Below are 21,979 nucleotides of genomic sequence, written 5' to 3'. Positions count from 1 at the left end.
ATGAGGAGATGTTGGTCAAAGGGTATAAAGTTCCAGTTATAAGATGAGTAAGTTCTGGGGATCTAAGGTACAGCATGGTGACTATAGTTAACACTGGATTGTATACTTGGAAGTTGCTAAGAGAGTAGATCTTAAATGTTCTCACCACAAAAAAGGAATGGTAATTACGTGAGGTGATGGAGGTGTTAGTTAACACTACAGTGTTAATCATTTTGCAACGTACAAATAAATGTATCAAATCAATACTTTGCACACCTGAAACTTACACAATGTTATGTCAACTGCATCTCAATAAAGCTGAAAAAAAAAGTTTAATCCCCTCACAATTAAATAAATAAAAATAAATGCTGAATAAATTCATAGCACTGGAAGAAATGGACGTAACTTGGAACGAGGGGCAGGTGAGTCTGGGGCGTGGGTGGGTGCCATACAAAATGCTCGTAGGGGGACAGGAGCTGGAATTCCACTCTATGCACACTCGGCGAGGGACCAGGGCATTGTGATGGAGCTGGGGGTGATGGGGACCAGTTCCAGAGGAGCGGATAAGAATTTGCTGGTGAACGGACTGTGGGAGGGGCAGTTACAGACCGGAGTGCAGAAGGCCTAGTGGGCACAACGGTCACTGACTGAGATGGGAGAGGATGGTGTTGAGAGCAGCTTGTGGTGGAGAAAAAACCCTACATATTCAATTTTGGAAATGGCAACACTGAGGTTCTGTTAAGATATTCAGGTGGAGATACCAAAAAGGCAGTTGGATATGTGAGCCCCAAGTATGACGATGAGGCCACCGCCAGTTATGTGAATTTGGGGGTCACGGTGTGCCATGGACTGAACTGTGTCCCCCCAAATTCCTAGGTTGAAGCCCTAACCCCCAATGGGAAGGTATCAGGAGGTGGGGCCTTGCGGAGATGATAAGGGTTAGATGAGGTCCTGAGGGTGGGGACTCCATGATGGAATCAGCACCCTTGTAAGAAGAGGAGGAGACACCAAGAGCTCTCTCTCTCTCTGTCACGTGAGGACACGGGAGAGGTGGCCATCTGCAGCCAGGAAGCAGGTCCTCACCAGGAGCTGACTCGGCTGGCACCCTGATCTTGGACTGTCAGCCTCCAGAAGCATGAGAATGCCTGTTGGGTAAGCCCTCGTCTGTGGCGTTTGTTATGGCCGCCCGCGCTGACCGAGACAGGAGCTGAGGCTGGAGGAGATCTCTTAAGAGAGACGCTCAGAAGGAAGAGCAGGGACCCCAGGCGTGAACGCGGCACTTCCTCCCCCAACTGCTGAATGCGAGAGGAGCAGGAGGGAGACCAGCCTGCCACCAAGAAGGCAAGAAGGAAACCTCTTTGAAACAAGAGTTTCCATCAAGTGGCGATGGTGAAGTTCACCAAAGCAGAGCGGCCACGAGTCACACGCACGCTCCAGAAGCTGGGGTGGGAACAAGGCACAGCACCTGGAGAGTGCCTGCCTCCACCTCTGGGAGCTGCGTGAGGATCAGGGGACAGAACGGGGTGCTCACGGAGCTGTGTGCACTTGGGGCACCAGAAGAGGCCAACTCGTCCAAGGAGGCGCAGCTGAAGGGCTACAGACCTGAGCCCTGCTCCTCTCTGGGTCACTGGAACCCACCAGAACTTTGAGTGAAGTCTCCGACAAAAAGGAACAGAAAGAAGGAAGAAGGCAGGGAGGGGCGAGAGAGGGAGGAACCTGAGGAGGATGGACGACAGCTAGAGAGTCTCTGGTCCTTGGGCTGGCGAAGACGGGTGACAGCCATAACACGCCAAGGGAAGCTGCCATTCTCTCTACCCAAGAAGAGAAAACCTCACGGGCCTGGAGTGAGGGCAGAGACAGCGTGAGGGCACAGAATCGAGACTTAGTAAGAAGGATTCGCACTGAAGTCATGACAGAGGAGCCAGCCTGGAGACAGACCTTTGAAACAACCTCCTGTGTGTTCAGCTGGTAGCATCCTGTTTTCCCATCATCCTTTTGGAAGTGGGGAAGATCTATGTGCCTTGGGGCAGGGGGTGAGCAAGGCTAACGGGTCATGAGACTGAACCAGGAAGCTCAGGCCTGAGTCAACCCCCTTGGAACTATGCAGTCTGCCGTGCGGACTCGCCAGTGTGACACAGTTACCTTCTGCTTTTGCGTAGATGGCCACGGTCCCGTTGACGAGGCCGGCGTACAGGCGCTGAGGCGTGCAGGCCAGGCTCATGACCGTGGACTTCTCGGGGGTGAAAAAGTGCTGCAGTCGCACTTTCTTGGAGCCTTGACTGCTTTTGTAAATGGAAATGCTTTAAAAGAAAAACAGAGCTAATAAACACATCTGCTCATAATGGAAAAAGCAACAGTGCCTACCGACAGGAACATGCCAATATTCCATCACCATGCCTCCCTGTCCCTCCTGCATCCTCCTACTCCTAGAAACACTGGGCTATATTTTAAAGATTGCCACCACTTGGATCTTTTATTTTAAAAGAGAAATTCTGGGTTATAAACAGAGTTCTTCCTATAGATCTTGGAACTTCAGGAAAATTATTTTAACTTTCCTCTAAACTGTGTTGATGTTCAATATGATTAGAACATAGAACACGCTCTGTTTTAGTCCAGAATATAGGGTGTGATGTACTTTTTAAAAGCATGAAAAGGAATGAAAAGTGTCAGCGGCCAACAGCCTGGTAGAACTAAGACTTCTCCCCTGTAAAGAGTCAGCCCTTCTCTTTGGGAGTTTCCTGGACTGATTTCCATGGGCCTCACTCACTGGCTCTTTCAAAGTGTGCCGACCCTAACAATTTCCACTTGTATCGCAAAATTCCTAACACACTGGGGTAAGTAACTGTCCACCCTGGTTCCTCGCGGCTGTACTCGTGATGGAACAGCGATGGTGACCGTCTGCAACAGAGTGAGTGGACTCTACCTTCCTTCTTCCGTCCCCAGGCAGATGGTGGGGACACCCAACGCCCTCACAGCCGAGGCCTCGGGCTCCGAGGCTGTGCCGGGCTCCCTGGGCTTCTCCTCCACGGGGATGTACACCATACACAGGATGCGAGACTCCACGTTGAAGCACTCGATGACTTTGGGGTTGGAACTTTGAAACGAGACGATGGCAATTTGCCCCATCTGACTGGTGCAACTTCCAATCTGAATCAGGGGTTTGGGAGGGAAAATAATGAAGGCACGGATGCTTCCGCAACAAGAAGAAACCTGACACTTAATGGCAACGACAAGAATCAATTTTCACATGAGAACCAACAAGCTTAGAAGACTCAAATAATATTTAAACAGTCTGCTAAGGGAGCCCGCTCTTCCTTTCCAACATGCTTAATTAGCTTTTAATTTTAGTAACAAGAACACAGTTTTGATTTTTTTAAAATCACATTTATATCCTTTAAAAATCACATACCCAGCACTAGACAATAGTAAAGGCCTATCCATACACAACTTAAAATCTGAAAAAGCAGGTTAATATCAATTTTAAACAATTTAACACTAATGTTTAACAGACCTTACCTAAGAGAACAAGAACTTATAAAAGAAAAAAAGTAATAAAAATGCATCTCATAGCGGATCACTAGCATCTGACATGAAATGTAGTCACATATTAATGACATATAAAAGTGTTGTCCCTTTTCTAAAACTAGCATTGCCGTGACGGCATGTATGAACCTCCTACTGGCTGCATCCCTTAGCAAGGCTCAGCAAAGTTCGTTTCGAGATTTAAACTTAAATGTACTGCTTTTTAAGTGGGAAAGAGTCAGATCTTGTTAACAGCAAACGAGAAAACAGGGGAGAGTGTGCCTGGCCTTCGAAGAGAAAGCTGGCCTGGTCTAGGGTGGGGTTTGCTCTTCACAGATCCCTTCTCCTTTCCGCCAATTTTGGAAATGTTGTGACGTGCTCCTTATACCTACTGTATTTTTCCCACATCACAGATAAGCATCCTGCTCTGACAGCCTTTCAGGGAAAGGCTGCCACACTGCCAAGCCTGCTGTGGCCCCGGGTGTGGCCCAGGAGGGGAAGGAGGCACCAGTTACAGGTCCGCTGGGCTGGAAAAACTTCTCTTTTAAATTGTAGAACCCTGAGGGAATTAATCACACTCCTAGCTGACTGTGAAGAATCATCAGCTAATCAGGTTGCTCTTTTTTTCAAGACTCAACTAGGAGACTGAGCAAGCAGGAGCTCTGTTGGGGGGTGCGCGGGGGCAGAGAAGTTAACTGGGTATAGGATATTCGGGGAGACAGTCAGGGTGAGGGCTTGGGAACACCAGAGCAGCCACCTCGGAGGAGGCTGGGGGTTCATGGGGAGGGGGGCACCCGGGGACCTCAAAATGCACTGCCTGGGGAATTCCTCTGGTTTGCACAAAGCAGACATGTCCACTGCAATGCAGCATAATTCAAATTCAGTATTTCATTTGGAACAAATTAATTTTTAACTGCTAAGTATCCAGTGTAAAAAGCCGGCAATGCCTTGGAAGGGAAAAATAATCATGTAATTTAACCTCCAAAATTGAAGAAATGTTTAAATTATTCTTGTATTAGTTGTTAGTTGTCTTTGGACTGAATTTAATCTGGTAAAGTTTTAGATGAAAAAGAAAAGAGAGAAACACTTTAATTCCTAAGAATTCTACACCTTTTCCAAAAGCGCTCAGCTCCCTTTCATGTTCCGTGACTCTCGTGTTTATAAATATAACCCAGGACACGTTGGCAGCTGACTACATCCTACTGAACCATCAAATCTGTAACTTCCCATCACGTTAACCATGGACATTGACTCGTGAACTCGCGTTACAAAGAGACTCGGCCGTCTTACCCACAGGAAACCGTGAGCGGTGGACGACGCATCTGGCTGACCCTCATTACTCAGGTAAGGCTCGGGATTGTAGGCAGCACATTCGATCTAACAGGAATAAAACCAAACACCCACATGTAACATGGGACCAGGAGGCATCTGGACGATGCCAAGTCTTAGACGGACGACAGAGTTCTGACATTCAACCACAGACAGTCCTGGTTATTACTCATCAAAGATTAAAATAGGAAAGGACTCAAGTATGAGTCTCACAAATGAGCTTTTCAGAAGCAAACACCTAAGGAAGAGGCTTCCGTCTTTAGTACTTCGTTCTTGAGACCCCAGCACCCACTGGAAACATGTCAGGGAGCACGTCACACAGGCGGCCCCCTCCTCCCTGGGGGGGGCCTTGCCTTCTCCTTTCCTGCCCATCCACCTCTCCCGGGGAACAGGCTGTGAGCTGCCATGGGCAGTGGACCCCCTCAGCTGTGGGAGCTACAGGAAACCCTGGCTCTAGGTGTGAGTGTGGGCCAGAGACCGGAAGTGAGAAATGGTGTCTGTCTTGTTCGCTTAAGAGACACACCCACAGGCCCTGAAGGCTCTCGCAGCACTGGCTGGCCTGCTTCAATGACAGCACGGGGACGTTAATAAAATGCCACCCTGGAGATGGGGCCGCCTTAGCAAAGAGTGGACACCACAACTCACGCCAACACGGGGCCTCTAATTATGACCCGCTGCGGAAACTGAACACCACCAACCAAAGAGCACAGAGTGGAGACGTGCCCTTCTCAACCAGTGACGCCTGGAACGCTGTGCTGCAGCGAGGAAGCCCCCATACCAGGCTCCAAGACAACCGCTGAGCAGGAAAGCACGTGTTTGTCCTCAAACCACAACCATCCCGAGTGCTTTCTAAATAAACCACCCCTGGAGAAGCAGTAACCATGGCTGCCCTGGGAGACGACACTGGGACTCTGGCCCTCACTGATGACTCCCCAAGCTCTGGGCCCACCCGCCCGTCACCTTGAACTCCTGCTGCTTGGCCACCGTCACCGGCATGTGTCCCACGAGGAGGGGGTGTCTTTCCTTCTTAATCTGATTCCCGTCATCTTCCACGCAGAACCAGCCCATGTGGTTCTCCTCCTCTGTGGTCACATCAGAAGGGAAAATGAGCAAGGACGGCACAGAGCGTGCACGTGACAAGCCTGCATCTCCAGCGGGGCCGCGTGGGGAGAAGATGCTCTGTCTCGTATAAGACTGGAGAACTGAGTGATTTGTGGAAACAGGACCATCTTTTCTTAAGGAAAGGCTGTACGTCCACTGCTTTATTTTAGACAGCACTCCGGCCCACATCTCAGCAACCACACCACCCCGTCTGCTCCTCCCAAATGCGATGAGGCACAGGTCTGAGAAACCTCGCTGCATAAACCATCTAGGTCTATTTCTCCTTATCTTTTTTCATTTGTTTTCCCCAAAGCAACTGAGATGTTTAGATTCAAATGCCAGGGATATACTGAGAAGTTTTTTTTTGTTTTGTTTTTTTGGGTATTTTTGCTGAGGAAGATTCACCCTGAACTAACATCTGTGCCGATCCTCCTCTATTTTGTATGTGGGACACCGCCACAGCATGGCTGACGAGTGGTGTAGATCCGCACCCGGGATCTGAACCCCCGAACCCAGGCTGCCAAAGCAGAGTGTGCCGAACTTAACCATTATGTCACGGGGCCGGCCCCTGAGTTGTTTTTTAATGCGGTATAATACTATGGGATAAAAAGAACAACGAAATGAAGAAACATTTTACCACCAAAGCAAGTTGTCAATCTTGGTTCTAAATGTTTAATTCATCTAATGACAAAAAAGGAGCTTATTTTCAGGGTCAACTTATTCTCTTCGGAGAGTGGGCCATTTCCTCATGTGCTGAGTCCCTTTGAACCTGGCTTGATAAACCACTGAATTATTCACGGACAGAGAAGGAGCCGGGTCTCTGCTCCCCTCCTGCTGAGCACAAGCAAGAAGGGGAATCAAGAAGATTCCCCAGCAGGAGAAAGGTCCCTCCTTCCACTAATCCCAGGGCACTGGGGGTGGGCACGGCTCCACCGCACAGCTCTCACTGTAGTTTACGTCAGTTAACACTTCAGATTGTCTGCATCCGAATGAAGATTTTACACACACACAGGACATTCTAGTGTGTTCTGAGTACCAGATCTGTGTGTATAAAGTACATATACACACATGTCAACATATCACTATACATGTGTCTGTCTGACCCCAAGATGAAAGGAAGGCTCAAGGGGCAAAGGAACAAGAAAATAACCACAAAGCCACTCCCATTTAGGAGAGCACGACAGGACTTCTTTTTTGTGATGGGAGGGTCTTCAGCGACAATTCAGTCCGATACCGTATTTTATTTTACGGGCGAGGGATGAGGGAACAGGCTGAGATGAACCCGACTCCCCTGCCACGTGCAGCCAGACGCCGACCGGACGCAGACTGGACGCAGGGCTGGGACTCCTGACTCACAGGCCTTTCACTGTGCTGACAATCTCAACTGATGTTAACATTTTTTTACAGTAAAAGCGAGGGCTTTTTTTCCTACAACCCCTAAATTACAATATAAATGTCTTAAAAATCACTTGTGCTGGGGTTAATTTTTCCCGTTTAAAAACGTTCCTTCTGATGAATGGATGAACCTACTGTTAGGCTAACTTCTCGATCATGACTTTATCCTCCCAGGTCTGCATGTCATCATAATGTAGCAAATGCTAGAGGACTAAGACGTGTACGTCGTCTCTTGTCTGAACATGCCTCATTTAGCTTAAATCAACCAAATCTTACCAAGGGCAAGCTTGGCCATCTGCAAGTTGTTGACCCAAGACTCTTTGATGGCGGGGGTGAACGTATTGAACACAGCTGTGAAGAAAGTAGGCCGCCCAGACCTGCCAGAAAGGAGAGAGAAGCACTCACTTCACAGAATGTGCTCCAACCCGTGAGGTTAAAGTACACATCACGCCTGTCCCAGATCATCTCCGGACCAGGAGGACATGCACATCATGACAAGAAGCGTTTCTCCGCACTGCCCGAGAAAGCTCTGCTGTGAAGTTCCCACTGACTTGTCCTGCTTCCCCGGGAGCTGCAGCTGAATTCGACAGCAGTCGGCGGCCCTTATCTCCTCCTCTTTCTTCAAAATCAGCCTTTGTAAACCTGACGTCCAATCATGGGCTACTGACTGGTTTAAGTTCTACGAAGGAAACAGACAACCACATTTTAGAAGCTTAATGAGATAGGACCATCCTACAGAGGAGAACAAGCAATGCTGTAACATGAGAAACTCGGAGAACAGCAACACTCATATCTGATGGCAAGAAAGAAACCCTGGGAGTCAGGTCCCGTGAGCGCCTGGCTGAGCCGTTTCTAAGAGAACTGATACTCAAGCCTACTGCAAAATGCAGGGCAGTCACGCTGAAGAGTTTGACCTTATCCACAACAGGAGGAAACGTGCAACCACACTGACGCTTAAAGCGAGCATCGGTTGTCACTTCTGGCAGAACCCGGAGATACAAGCACATACTTACGACGATTAGAAGTAAAAAGAGGATTTTGAATCAAACGGCTTCGACCATTACCTGATAGTTGCCTTTCAGGTTTCCGACCAGTTGAGCGATCTGACCAACCACATTCAAGTCGTGCAGCAGGTTCTGTAAATCCTGATACAGCTGTCCCGGCCCCATGTAAACTCTGTCTGCAAAATAAGCAACCAAAAGAGGACAACTCTGAGGCCGTGTTCACTCCAAAGCTCGAGGGAAGAAAACACTAATATAAATTCTAGTTAATTGAGAATTTTTAAAAAGTGGATATTTTTAAGCACTTAGTAGCTTTTCCTTTTCTAACATTTTATTTTGAAATAATTTAGACTCACAGAAAAGTTGCAAAAATAGCAGTTAGTCTCCTCCTGTATGTTCCTCACCCTCTCTGGGATGTTAAAGTCTTACAGAACCACAGCACCGTCATCACACCAGGAGTCACAACGACAACACTAGTAACTCATCCGCAGACCCATCCACATTTCAGCGGCTTCCCCGCTGACGTCACCTCTCTGGTCCTGGCGCCAATCCAGGCCCACATCACACTGAGCTGTCACAGCTCCTAAATCTCCTCCAGCCGAGGTCAGTTCCTGAGGCATCCCTGGTCTTTCAAGACCTTGACATTTTTGAAGGACGGTGGTGAGTTGTTTTACCGAATGTCTCACAATTTGGGTTTGACTGACATTTTGTCACTTTTAGTATGTTTTAATCGTCGTTGATATTGTTACCGCCCAACATGGGGCCTTCCGCTAGCCACACGACATGCCAATAGCCAAGAAGCAAGGTGGTAGGAGAAAAAGGACTTTTTCATTACAGCTTGCTAGCAAGAGGGAAGATGGCCAACTCATGTCCAAAAGAAGCAGCTTAAGGGGGCACGAAATCTTACAGCAGTTATATAGACCATTGGGTTATTGGGGAGGGCGTCAGGAATGTTGAACTTCTGGTGGTACAGACTGGGAGTGGCCACACCAGATCTTTCAGTTTTCATTGATGATGGCTATCAGCACAGATTCTCTATTCGGGGGTCATCACATTCCTAAGGAACTCAAAAAAACAAAGTTATCATCTTATCGCAGCTGGGAGGTACATGCACAAGCAGGGGCTGTAAAATCTACAGAGCAGGTAGATCTCCTGGAGGGTGCGTATCCAGCTGGGTTAGTTTGTCAGAGGTCATTCAAAGTTACAATAGGACTTCTTTTCTACAATATGGTTTTCCTTATATCAACCTTGTCTTGAGCCAGTATCAATACAATTACTATTAGTGAGAAATATCTAGAAATGACATTTAATCTGAACCAAATTTCCAATAACTGGGATCATCCAACATCAAAATGAGGTCCCCAGTGATCTTTCTCTATAGTTTAAAAAAATAGGAAACATGAGGATTGCCATGAGCTAGGTGAGTGGACTTACCCTAAGTGCCCAGATGAGGACAGCTCCCACCTCTGACCCAAGGCCAGCTGTGGGCCACTGCAGATCATTTCCAGTATCTTCTCAACAGCACCACGGACACAGAACAGATTCCCCATTTCCCATCTTACTGATGAGGACGCTGCCTAAGATCACACACTTACTACAGGTGGGATTTGAACTCAAGTTGCCATCAAAGCCCATCCTTTAAACCAGTATGCAGCAACAGCCTGGTCTCTTTTCTATTTCCTTATAAATACATTGCCTGAGGCCACCTAGCCAGTAAGGGATGGAGAGGGAATTCAAATCCAGGAAGAACAGGAGATTCATCTGGGCTGAATAAGTATCAGTTTCTTCAAATCTGTGTTTCTGCAGGACTAGCTTCACGGGTGTGCAAGCTGTGCATTTACAAAGTAACGTAGCACTGATAATTTCATCACAAGGTGGTGTTGGGTTTGTCATCAAAAGTTCGTAAATGAAAGCAAATATGTGCGTTATTAGCTAAAAATATTTTAAATTATAAACACACTGTTAAGGAAAAATTTAAATAAAGTTGATATATACAACCATTGGGATAGTTTTGCAGGCGCCCAGGGCCTCCCACTCAGAAGAAACCGAGCCTCGTGGGGAAGGCTCTGCTGTCGACGTCTTGACATTCTTAGTAATTGTGAACAAGGGACCCTGTGTTTTCATTCTGCACTGGGCACTTCACGTTACAGACACGATTCTGTGGATATTTATGCATACAGTAGGCCTGATGTCTATTACCTATCTAGACAAATTCTATTGATTAATTGCATCTCAAGTATTTCCATGAAGTGTCACCAAAAAAGGGAGCAAACTATTCCAATGGTTATTTATATCAACTTTATTTTTCCTTAACAGTATGTCTATAATTTAAAACATTTTTAGCTAATAACAGACATATTTGCTTTCATTTATAAACTTGTGATGACAAAGTCAACGAACACAGCCTTCTGATGATGAAATAAGTCCTACATTAACTTTACTAATTTGTCTATTTTTTATTTTTAAAATTATCACATAGTAAAACTGACCCTTTCACTTTGGGTGCTCGGCTCTACAAATCTTGGCACGTGGGTAGATGTGTAACCCACCCACCGTCTGGCCCACAGAACACCTCCTTCTCACCAAAGTCCCTGTGACCTTCCCTTCAGAGCCACGCCGTCCTACCCTCGCCTCTGGCAACCACTTGTCTGTTCTCCCTCGTTTTACTTTTGTCTTTTCAAGAATGTTGGATGTACGAGTTCATGCGGCATCACATGTCTATTTTTTTTAACACATAAATAGTATACCTATATTTGTATAGGTATTCGACTGACTTGCCCTTCGTTAGAAGAAATCCCTTAGTTTGGTAGGACAAATGTCTAACTCGAATCATGGTTTCATTCCTTCAGTCAGGAAGACCGTGAGAAACCACTGCGGGCTTATGCACACGCAGTAGAAACAGGCTGCACCACGAGCAGCTGACAGCCGCCGCTCCAAGTTACTCGTGGTCCGCCTCTGAAGTGCGATGTGGACACGTGAGAGGGGGGCCAGCATTGGAGCACGCCACGGACCTGACATTTGTGCTAGAATTTGGAAAGCACGTGTTTCTTCCTCCTACTAGACTTCCCGGTGAGAAGCCACACGTTAAAACAGAAACACTTTCATATTTAAACAAGCATCTCAAGGAGAGAAACCCAAGTTGGAAAGTTGAGTTAGAAATGACTCAGCGGCAATGTTGTATTTTCCTGGTCGGGTTTCACCATCTGGGACTCACGAGAACTCCCAGTAAAACATTTAAACCTCTTCCTCCTCGGTCTCCTAAGCTATAGAGAGGGGACAATGTATAACACTGCCCTGACCACCTCACAGTACGGCCTTGAGGGTCAAATGAGACGACGCATGTAAAGAACTCTGTGAACTAACACATCTGTTACCTATATTACAGAAACACAGAAATTTCTTGTAACATAAATATAAGGGCCTGTTCATTTCATCACTTGTCTTCCTTCCAGAGGCCCATGCACCCATTCAGGTTCTTCCTGTATTTGGACCACTGCTGGCCTGGCCAGTTCATATTTTTCTATTTTTTCCATCAAAGCACACCCTGCCACGTTCCCCTCCTCCAGAGTTAAGGGATTTTCTTTTCCTTTGTCTATTAAGAAATAACGCACTTCCCACTGCCTGACAGGAAAGGCGAGGTGGGTGATATTTTAAATCGGGGAACTCTGGGGGTTCACGATACATGTGACTGCAAAAACCTCAGTGGGCAGCCGCCTCTGGGCAGACAGAAGTAGCCCCACGTGAGAATCCCACTGAAGGCCACTCTCCTCTCCACAGGCATCACCAGAATTCAGCCAGGCCTCAGCAGTTAGCCAGCCTTTACTTACGAAAGTTATCAGTTAATGGATCTGAGCTGTTTTAGTCTTAATCAAATGATCTAAGTTTTGGGGAAAACTAGGCAAATAGCACACACAAAGTTTTGAAGCTACTGGGTGAGTGAACTGGATAAACGGTGAATTTACACACACTTCAGCTAACACTTGTGTGACCAGTGGAATAATTTGGAAGTCTTTTGTGACCACCATGGAGGGACAGTTCAGAGACTGAGAATTCACTTAGGACTCTGACTTCTGTTTCTAAAATTAAGAGGCTTTTAAACGAATAGTATTTTTAATGTCTCTAGAGTGGACCTTACTCTATCAGGAGGCAGTAAAGTGGAAAGTTCAGACGAGCAGCTGAACTGAAAGAAAGAAACAAGCAGACCCCTCTTAGTGAGCCTCCTGAACAGGCGAGGACACGCAGAGGCGGGGCAGGCGCCTGTGGGGTAAAAAGGAGAAGGCTCAGGCTACTCCCAGGCAACGCTGCATTCAGAGCTCCTTGGTCAGCGGGCCTGGCTGCCACCGGAGTCTCGCTGCCAAATGCCTACTGAAAAGCTGCGTCCCTGACTGGGCAGCCGGGCCTGCAGGGTCCGGTGGTCCTGCTGCAAGCATCCACCAGGCCCCATCTGTCTAACCAGAGGGCGAATGCACTGGGAGATGGGGCAGGAGAGGGACCAAGGCTGGAAGGAACCCTGGGCCCAGCGCTCCAGGGGCGTGGGGAGAGGAATCACAGGACAGGTAGCAGAGAGGATGGCAGAGCAAGCGCGTGGGCGGCCTGCTGAGCGGGGGACAGGGACGCGCAGGACAGTTCTTGAGCAGGGAGACCCAGGAGATAGAGAGAAGGACAAGAAAAGGGGGATCACGACTAGGGAGGGCCCTTTGCAGCTTTCACCAGAGTCTGGAGTCCTTCTCTCCAGGGAACGTGGATGAAGACAACCCGCTGGCCGCCCCGAATTCTAGCCACTTCTGCTTCTGCTGCTTCAGAGGGAAGTGAGCAGGGGTGGCCATGGATGTGGTTCTGCCTACAAGCCGCGTTACCGATGCCTGTCAGTCTGTCTTACATCTCACAGGGATAACACAAATGCTGTCACCAATGTCACCCTATAAGGAGAGGGATGAGAAAACATTGTCCCTGGTGGATTAGAGCATCTGCCACACTGAGACCTTCACCTAACACATGACAACAACACAGTTCACGTCTGTGCCTGAGCATCAGACATGCTTCATGAGTAGCAGGTTGGGGACGCAAGGGAACACAGAGCAGCAGCCTGGGACGCCCCAGTGAACAAGGACGCTCCGTGCCAAAAACAGAGCGTCTCCACCAAACCAACCAGAACGCAGGGCAGTGAGTTCTCACACGTTACTCTCAGTTTAGGAAAGAGTTTCTTTTTCTAGCCCAATTTATATAAACAACAAATCTGCAGATCCGCACTTCTGTGAGAGGGATTTGCAGCATGCAGCCCCCGTGTCTGTCTTCTGAGCCCCGGGGGGAGAGCTCTGCGGCTGCACCAGTGCACAACCGCCCCTGCTGCAGGAAGACATCCAGTCCTCTCTCATCTGGCTCCCGTCTCCACAGAAATCTCCACCACTGGCCTGAGAACGTGGGGTTTGTGAGCCCAGTGGAATCTCCCGTGGCAAACAGGGAAGCGTCACGCGGCCGTACAAATGGCAACTCTACCTGGAGGCTCTTGGTGGTGAACTCGGGGCTCCTGAGACAGTGGCACCCCACTTTATCACATGGGGCACCCCGGGTCATGGGAGAGAGCCCAAGTAGAGGAGGAGGAGAAGGAGGAGGAGATTGGCACACGGGAGCCCTGTGGACGGTATGGAGGGAATTGAGGGACTGGTGAGCACGCCCCGAGGGTGGCTAGGGGGTCCCGGAGCCGGGGGGAATGTAAGGAGCCCAACTAGGAACGAGAGAGGCGGATCTGCCCACCAACCAGGTCTCCAGCCCTCGGGAGAAGCATTCCTGCCAGAACGTCTTTTTTTTAATTTAGAAAAGTTTGATATCTTAAAAATCAAGGACTAATTTTTTTATTGAGGTAGAATTGACAGTTAAAACTGTATGTATTTGGAGTACAATTTGATGATGTGACATACATGTAAGTCTGATGAGTCTTTCTCGTCTCCTCCTCCTCAGAGCCAGAGGTGGTCTCTGCCCGCTCACCGTCCTCCAGCACCTTCTCCCTCCAGGCTCCTCCGTCTCGTGCCCCTGTGCCCACGTCCCCAGGGAGGAACGGCCCCACTTCCACCTCCTGCAGGTGGCATCCAAGTCGAGAATGACATGCCCCTGTGCTCTCTCCAGTGGCAAGGCTGGTGCCTACACAGGAGACTACATTCAACGGCAAACTATGCTCCTCCTTTTAGAACGCAATTGACCAAAAGTCGCATTTCCCTTACAGCTGGAAATAAAGTTCGAATTTACAGTCTACATATCATTCATTAGTGCTCTTAACAAATTTTAAGAGCACAATGCAGTCTGGGATTATAATGAAATCAGTTTTATTCTGTTCCAAAGGCTAGGCTGTGAAAGGCCTTCGGTCTGAGGCTGTGTTTGATGCCATCTCGGTAACTGCTGCATGTTATTTACTAACACGAAGCACTCAGACACAAGCACGTGAGTTTACCTGCCCGTGTCTAGCCGGTTTCCAGGAGGAAGGCTGACGGAGGCAGGAGGCCCGCCCTCCCATCGGCCCAGTGGCTGGGTTGTTTCGGAAACAAGAGGAGAGTGGGACTCTCCTTCATCTGCTGCACAGAGAGCAGGGAACAGGGACCCTGCACCCAGGAAACTGGAGAGAGGGGCCAAACTATGCTGACCTTCAGAGCCGAATCTTCCAATCTTTAATGTTTACTATCCAGCCAGAAGGCTGAAATCTAACCACTGCCCAGGGCTCTAGTGCCCTAAGGAGCGAGGGATAAAGAGAAAATTAAGGAATGACAAGAAAAACGAAAAAGCAAACACCTGTCCGCATCTTAGGCTTTTTTATTTCCTGGAAAACAGTCTCTGAACAGGGGAGAACGGCTAGGAAAGGTGTTAAATAAGAGGCTAGGAAGGGCCGACTGAGAGCTGTTAAGTCGAATAACCTAAGGGACCCGCTGCTGGAGCAAGAAGGACAGCAAGACGGACGGGGTCAGAACGACGGAATCAGCCCGAGGACAACAGGACTCAGGTGTGAGGGAGGGAACAGCACGGAGAAATGGAGACGACGGGGTGTTCAGGACATGACACCAGACGGCAGCTATGACGGGTGGTGGGCAATGCGTTCTGATACCGGACCTCACAGATCAAAATAAATGCCTGCAGGATTGAAGTTAAAAGCAGATATATAAAACAAGGCGGGCATCTTCCAGCCTTTGGACGGCTCAGGAGTAACTACGAATGTGAACAGAAGAACCAGAGGAAGTGACAGGTCTGACTACACAAAAAGCAAAAGCTCTAGCTTCTATAAACTTGTAGACATAAACAAAATTTACAACCACATAAAAATGGGAAATTATTTTCTATGAAGATTACACATAAAGTACATAAAAATGTAATAATTTTGGAAAACCCCAATAATAAAATGAGCAATTCCCAGAAGAAATACAGACAGCTAAATTAAACACATTAAAGGGTTCATTCCACTAGTAATCAAAGGAGAGCAAATTAAAACAGCCATTAAACAGCCATAAACAGCCATTTGCTTAAATTAAAGCAAATTTAAAAAACTTTTTAAAAAATCAACAAAGTTGCATTTTGTGATCACAGTCATGCATAGATGATGGGAACACAAACTGAGAAAAAACTTCATGGAAAACAATTTGCAAAACACATCAAGAGTCTAAAAGAGTCTAAAAATGTTCTACCCTTTGATGTGGGGATTCTGCTTCTAAGGAAATTAACAGACTGGTTTATATGCAAAAAGGTCCATATGTTCAACTCGCCATAATGGCAAAACTGTAGCATTTTAAATATGCAAACTATGGTACAACCATGAGAGAATGTCATGTGGTGAGTTTAAATTACCGGTACATGTTCAGAATTGTTGACATGAGAAACGGGCCATCACACACAGTAAATGAAAACACATCACCAGCAGGACATGGGGTCCATCCACCTGTGGCTCAGGACGAGACGGGAAGAAACAGACGATGTGTTAGTCTCTAGACTTGGAATGACAGGTGATCCTTGTCTCTGTTAATGTTTTTACTCTCTTCAACAGAGCAAGAACTAATTCCCAGGAGAAAGCAATTTTTTTAATAGTGTCATATATAAACCCAAGGTATAGAGGTATAAATTCAGTTTCTCTACCAGCAAATTGTGCTTTGATGTGGAAAGTGTGGAAAAATCTTGGTTCTAAATCAGTGGTGACCCTGTTACAGCTCAGGTGAAGAATCTCATCTCCATCGCTCCCAAACCCCGGCTCCTCCTCCTCCCGGGCAGCCCTGCGCTCCCAACCCCAGGCCTGGCAACTTTGAGGGGTGAGAGACCAAGTCTAGAGGCTGCAACCATGGCATTAAAGTTACAAAGAACAGCAAGAGCCTTCCACTGTGATTCAAGTTGTTTGGCTTTTAGAGTTCTAATAAAAGCTAAGCATTTTATAACATGAAAATAACATACTCATGAAGATATAGACCATGCCTCAAATTCGAGTGCACTGATCAAAGAAAACTATCCCTATAGTTTAGGAGGTGTCTAAAACCCCAGATATAATACTAATTTGCTCGACATGTAACTCGTATGTGTCTATGTGGACAGGGATATGCGTATGATGTACCAATACAGACACACTGCCCATGGACACTCAGACACTTGCACGCTCCCAGACTCCCACGTTCCCATGTTCAGCAATCCACACTTGCAAACACACACTTAATTCACCTTTATATTACAGTGCATACCTTTTCTGGCGAGTCTTCTCTATCCAAACATAAGGAAATGATTAATATACAAATGTGCAAACACACACTTTATCTGGCATATCATCTGTAGTGGATAAACCATCACCTTTGCACTAAAAGGCTGGACGTCAGGCCCTGGAACAAGACCACGGCCTGAGTGGAAGGTTTCGGGGAAAGTCACATTTCCTGTGACTGACAGCCACTCCTCCAAGCACATATCTGAGTGTTCGTTCGAGGATCAGCTACGTGGGCTATTAGGAAGGTTTCAGCATCCGCACGTTGTGCAGAATAACATGTGTCACACACAGAAGACAGGTATTTCCTTCTTTGTGCAGAAGAACCCCCATTTGCCCCGTTGCATTCCTAAAGAAGACAGTAGAGTTTTGAGGCATATGCTACTGACACCCAGAAAATTCACACCACCATTTGCCCCCCAGGAAACAAGAGGCAAAAACAAACAGGGCCAAGGAGAAGGGGGCAATCCTTCTGCAAGCAGAGTTTTCAGTTTTGTGGCAACACCACCCCTGTGAACCTATGTGCAGGGCTGTCCCCATGAGCTCCTGCTTTCTGTCCCACTCCGTCACTGCTGCCACCACTCCCGCCCCACAGAGGGGCCTGATGAGGGGCTCTGAACAGCTGTCTGGGGTGGACACAGCCTTGGGCGGGAGACGCAGAGGAGTCCCCATCACCCCCCACCACTCCCCACTGCTTTGCCTCTAGGCTTTCTTCCAAGGCCTCTCGTTGTGTTAAAGCATGAATATTTTTAAAAATGCAGAAAAATAGAGAAAATAATACATGGTCACACTTTTACCCGCTGCCCAGAATCCGCAGATGTTAGCGTTTTGCCGTATTTGCTTCAGATGTCACTTTTACCAAGAGAAACAGCATGTGAAGATACGACCACCTCCCCCCATCACCTCCTTCCCCTCCCCCTCCACCAGGACAAGCTTGATTCCCAAACAGGGACTACACTCCCACGCTTTTGTGGTTTTATTCACCAGGCAGGTTTGGAGGTGGTTCTCGGGATACGTGTATTGTCTCAGGGGCGGCCCTCACCGAGGCGGACTAACAACCATGCCCGAGAAGATCAGAGTACGGACGATGCCGCACTGGTCCTGTCAGCCCAAGGGAAGCGCCTTTCTGGAAATTACACACGGAGCCACCTCCCAAGTTCTCTCGGAAGGGCGGCTCCAGTTCCTCCCACACACAGCCTCCTGACAGGGCAATTGCTGTGAGAGATAACGGTTGTTCCCAAAGTACAAGTGCTTCAGTCCCCCCATCAGAGACCCCCTCTTGGGGGTTATCTTCAGCAGGCGGGGCCTTCAGAAGCTCACACCTTACATGAGCAACCATCATAGCTCACTCTGCTCTATAGGAAACTAACGAAAGATGCTTCAAGCCCTTTCACAGAACATCCACCTCCTGGAACGGAAGTGGACTGGCCAAGTCGTGTTTGCCTCAAGATTCATCCAAGAATTTGAACGACTCTTTCGAGTCCTCCTGCCTCCTGGGAAAGACCCGGACACTCGTGTCTTACCTAGGAGAACGGCCCCTGCGCACTACTCTAATGGCACAACTCTAGACGGGTGGTGCAGGGCTTCTCTTGCCAGGCCATTCCGAGTCTCTTCCACTTTAAAGCACACCCTGCGTCTTTCAAATCACTAGAGTCTGACCATAGCAGGCTTCAGGCCTGTCCTCCGGTCTGCAAGACAAAGTGCAAAGACGCCTGGGCACTCAGGGAGCCAGGACGGCAAGGCTTCAACAGGGGCCGCGCTCTGGAAGAGGCCGCGACAGAGACACAGCGCTGCCCCCGACTGGGGGCAACCTGTGGCCCTGCTGTCCAAGCCCCGCAGAGAGGGAGAGGGAGCATCTGGATGAGCCATCACCCTGGAGCCCCCAGCATCTGGTCTCGGCATCCAACAGATGCCGGGAAGCCGCGCGGCTGGCCACGAGCCGGCCTCGCCTCCGCGGGGCGAGCCTCTGGCTCTCCTCCCCAGGCCGTCACACGCCACGGTCTTCTGAGGAGTGGTTTGGTATTTTCAAAAGTACAACGATCGTTTTTCTCTCTGCCTTCCTTTTAGAAGAGTCAGAGTTGGGTTTTCTGTGCAACTGCTAAGGCCTCCCTTAGGCAGGTTCACTTCTACTTAAAAACCACAAACAAAGCCTCCCTCCTCCCCCTTGGCCATTTGTTTTTTATTTATTCAAGCCTTGTTTTGTCTTTAGTTATGTTAACTGTTTTTGGTCTTAAGGTTGATGGGAGCTCCCTCCACTTTCACCCTTCCCCCGCCCCAGGTTTTTCTCAACAGGAAGCCCCCTCCTTCCCAGGATCTCCCTCCTGCACGCTCCTCCTCAGAACTTAAGGACGATCAGGTCTCCTCCAGCTTATTTTTAACCTCCCTGTCCTACCGCCATAGCCCCCCCCTCACAGACAGACTGCAGAAGGAGATCTGGGCGCTTCTAGATGATGTCAGCATATGGCAGACACTCAGTAAATGCTCTGGGGATGGAGGTGACAGTGGTCAGACCGGGCTGTCTGGCTGGCCTTCCACTCTCCCTGCCAAGTTCCCAATGGCAAACAAGAGCGCTGTTTCCAAACGGGGCAGCTGGCTTCCTGGAGCTGCCAACCCTTCCCAGCAAGCGGCCCCAGGACAAGGCAGAACGCCCCTGAGATGTGTCCTTAGCCAGCGCAGTTTTCACTTGTAGAGTCTTCGTTATCACTCCATGAAACAAAACCCCACAACTTTGACCTGGACGCTGGTCCAACAACCAGAGCTGGACAGAACCAGGGCTGACCCTGTTCTCTAAGTGTGCCTTACTTATGACAAAGAAGTACAGCCACGCATCTGACTTTCACTATCAATTTTAAGGATTAAGTAACCAGAAAGTAATGTGACTGATTTTTACAAAATTACAAGTATCAGTATTTGCACATCAAAACAAATGCTCCCCTTCAAAATATAATCAGCGTGTGCTCTCCTTTCTTGAAACATTTAAAGAACTTCTCCTTGGGAAGAGTTTAAAAGATCGGTGTTGGGGCCGGCCCGGTGGCGCAGCAGTTAGGTGCACGCGCTCTGCTTCGGTGGCCCAGGGTTCACAGGTTCGGATCCTGGGTGCGCACCGACACACTGCTTGTCAGGCCATGCTGTGGCGGCGTCCCATATAAAGTGGAGGAAGATGGGCACGGATGCTAGCTCAGGGCCAATCTTCCTCAGCAAAAAAAAAAAAAAAAAAGGAAGATTGGCATCAGATGTTAGCTCAGGGCTGATCTTCCTCAAAAAAGAAAAAGAAAAAAATCAGTGTTGATGGGTCTCTGGCCACCATCTTCTGTAACGTGACTCAAGGGTCCCAGCCTGACTGGGGCAATGCAGCCCACCTCCTCCACTGAAGGCCCCGCAGAGCAGGAGACCTCATACCCTCCACAGCTCCCGCTTAGCACCATTCCTGGCAAATCGGAAGTGCATTAGGGTCTAGTTGTTGAAACTGAGTTGAGGTTATAAGGATCCCGCACGAAGAAAACACTCTACAGAGTCACCTTATTTCTGGCAAAAGGGAAACTTATTTTCTCATAAACGACCTCCTCAGACAGCACACAGCAGAGTGAAACTGAGAATCGACAGACAACTCCACAAACTGCGCCAAGTAAATCTACCGCCCTAGACGGAAGCAACGGATGGTTCAGAGTCTTTCTCTTCCCCACCACCAGCCCCAATTCAGGAAGTTGGTGAAACTTTTCAATCACCCCAGGAAAATGCAGAGAATTTTGCAAAATAACTCCACAAAGTATGTAAGCTTAAACTAATCTGTGGGTCCCCAGAGGATCCACGGACAGACCCACAGACACCAGCTTGCGAGCCCCTGCGCCAGAGAGAAAAGTTCAATGCTGATAAAATGTCATAACTCAAGGAGACTAAGTGCAAAGCAAAAGCACGTTCCACATGGTGCTTTTCTGGGGGACGAGGAGCCTCCCACGTGCGGCTGCCTGTGGGTCCCTCTGATGGCAGCCACGCTGTCCCCTGCAGTCAGCGGTTGCTAGGCAGTGACGCCCACACTGTCTTCAACACTGAATAGCAGACCAAATTTTCCAACACCGACCTTCAGAACAGAGTCACTCAAACAGCTGAAAAGTCATACGAATATCAACTGAGAACAAGAATTTCTAACTTAGCTTCTCAAAATAATTCAGAGATGACAAATGCAAGAGAATCAGAAGAAACAAAAGCACTGGGGACAAATCTGGAGCTATTCCATAACCACTCTGAGATCTGAGACAGCCCAGCCACACCGTGACTCACGGATGGACCCGGCTTCATCTGCAAAAACAACAAGGAACTCATCGGCTGCAGCCTGGTGCTGATGAGATCAATATTGTGGACTTGATACCACACAGACCAGCTCATTATCTGCCCCCAACAACAAACTGTTGCTCTATCCTGGATCAATCTGGACAGATCAGGATAAATCTTTTACCAGTGCTCTAAACATGCTAATGAATATGCTGATCATTTCCAGCATCTCTATAACTGCAAGCTAGCATCAGCCTCTATTACCAGATGTCTGAAGAAGCCCCAGAGAATTCTGACTTGAGTTCAGTCTTCCAACACATACAGAATCAGTAAATTTTAACTAATTTATTTAAAAAAATTTTTTAAATCTAGAAGGCATTTTAAAGACCCTTTACTCCACACCCTTCTTTCAGGGCTAAAAATTAAACCCACTTTATGGATAAGAAAACTAGGGTGCTGATGTCCACACAGCGAGTGCTGCACCACTAACCCAGGAGCCCAGGAACACCTGCTCCCGTGGCCCTGACTGCGTCTGTGTGCAGAGGACTCCACATCAGTATCGATCCTGAACTCCAGACTCAGTACCCAACAGTCTCCTGGCCCCCGGCACCGTTCATCCAACTGGCACCTCCAAGGTAACACGCCACCATACACTTAAAATGGGTGAGTT

General features: G+C 48.2%; 1 protein-coding gene across 11 annotated transcripts in view; it reads right to left on the bottom strand.

The window, feature by feature from the left end:
• Positions 1 to 21,979, bottom strand: part of ARHGEF10 (Rho guanine nucleotide exchange factor 10) — a 115,426-nt gene that overhangs the window by 28,976 nt on the left and 64,471 nt on the right. For all 11 annotated transcript variants that reach the window (XM_058524885.1, XM_058524884.1, XM_058524890.1 and 8 more), the window contains 7 exons: positions 8,391 to 8,506; positions 7,878 to 8,005; positions 7,603 to 7,703; positions 5,791 to 5,912; positions 4,792 to 4,878; positions 2,903 to 3,126; positions 2,122 to 2,279 (listed from right to left, as the gene is read on the bottom strand). In XM_058524885.1, the coding sequence (XP_058380868.1) occupies positions 2,122 to 2,279; positions 2,903 to 3,126; positions 4,792 to 4,878; positions 5,791 to 5,912; positions 7,603 to 7,703; positions 7,878 to 8,005; positions 8,391 to 8,506 (936 nt within the window). The remainder of the gene's footprint in view (positions 1 to 2,121; positions 2,280 to 2,902; positions 3,127 to 4,791; positions 4,879 to 5,790; positions 5,913 to 7,602; positions 7,704 to 7,877; positions 8,006 to 8,390; positions 8,507 to 21,979) is intronic.

The sequence above is a fragment of the Diceros bicornis genome, chromosome 29, assembly GCF_020826845.1.
Source record: "Diceros bicornis minor isolate mBicDic1 chromosome 29, mDicBic1.mat.cur, whole genome shotgun sequence".
Lineage (NCBI taxonomy): Eukaryota > Metazoa > Chordata > Mammalia > Perissodactyla > Rhinocerotidae > Diceros > Diceros bicornis.
Note: the sequence above shows the minus strand (reverse complement) of the source record. Positions and strands in the feature narration are given on the sequence as shown.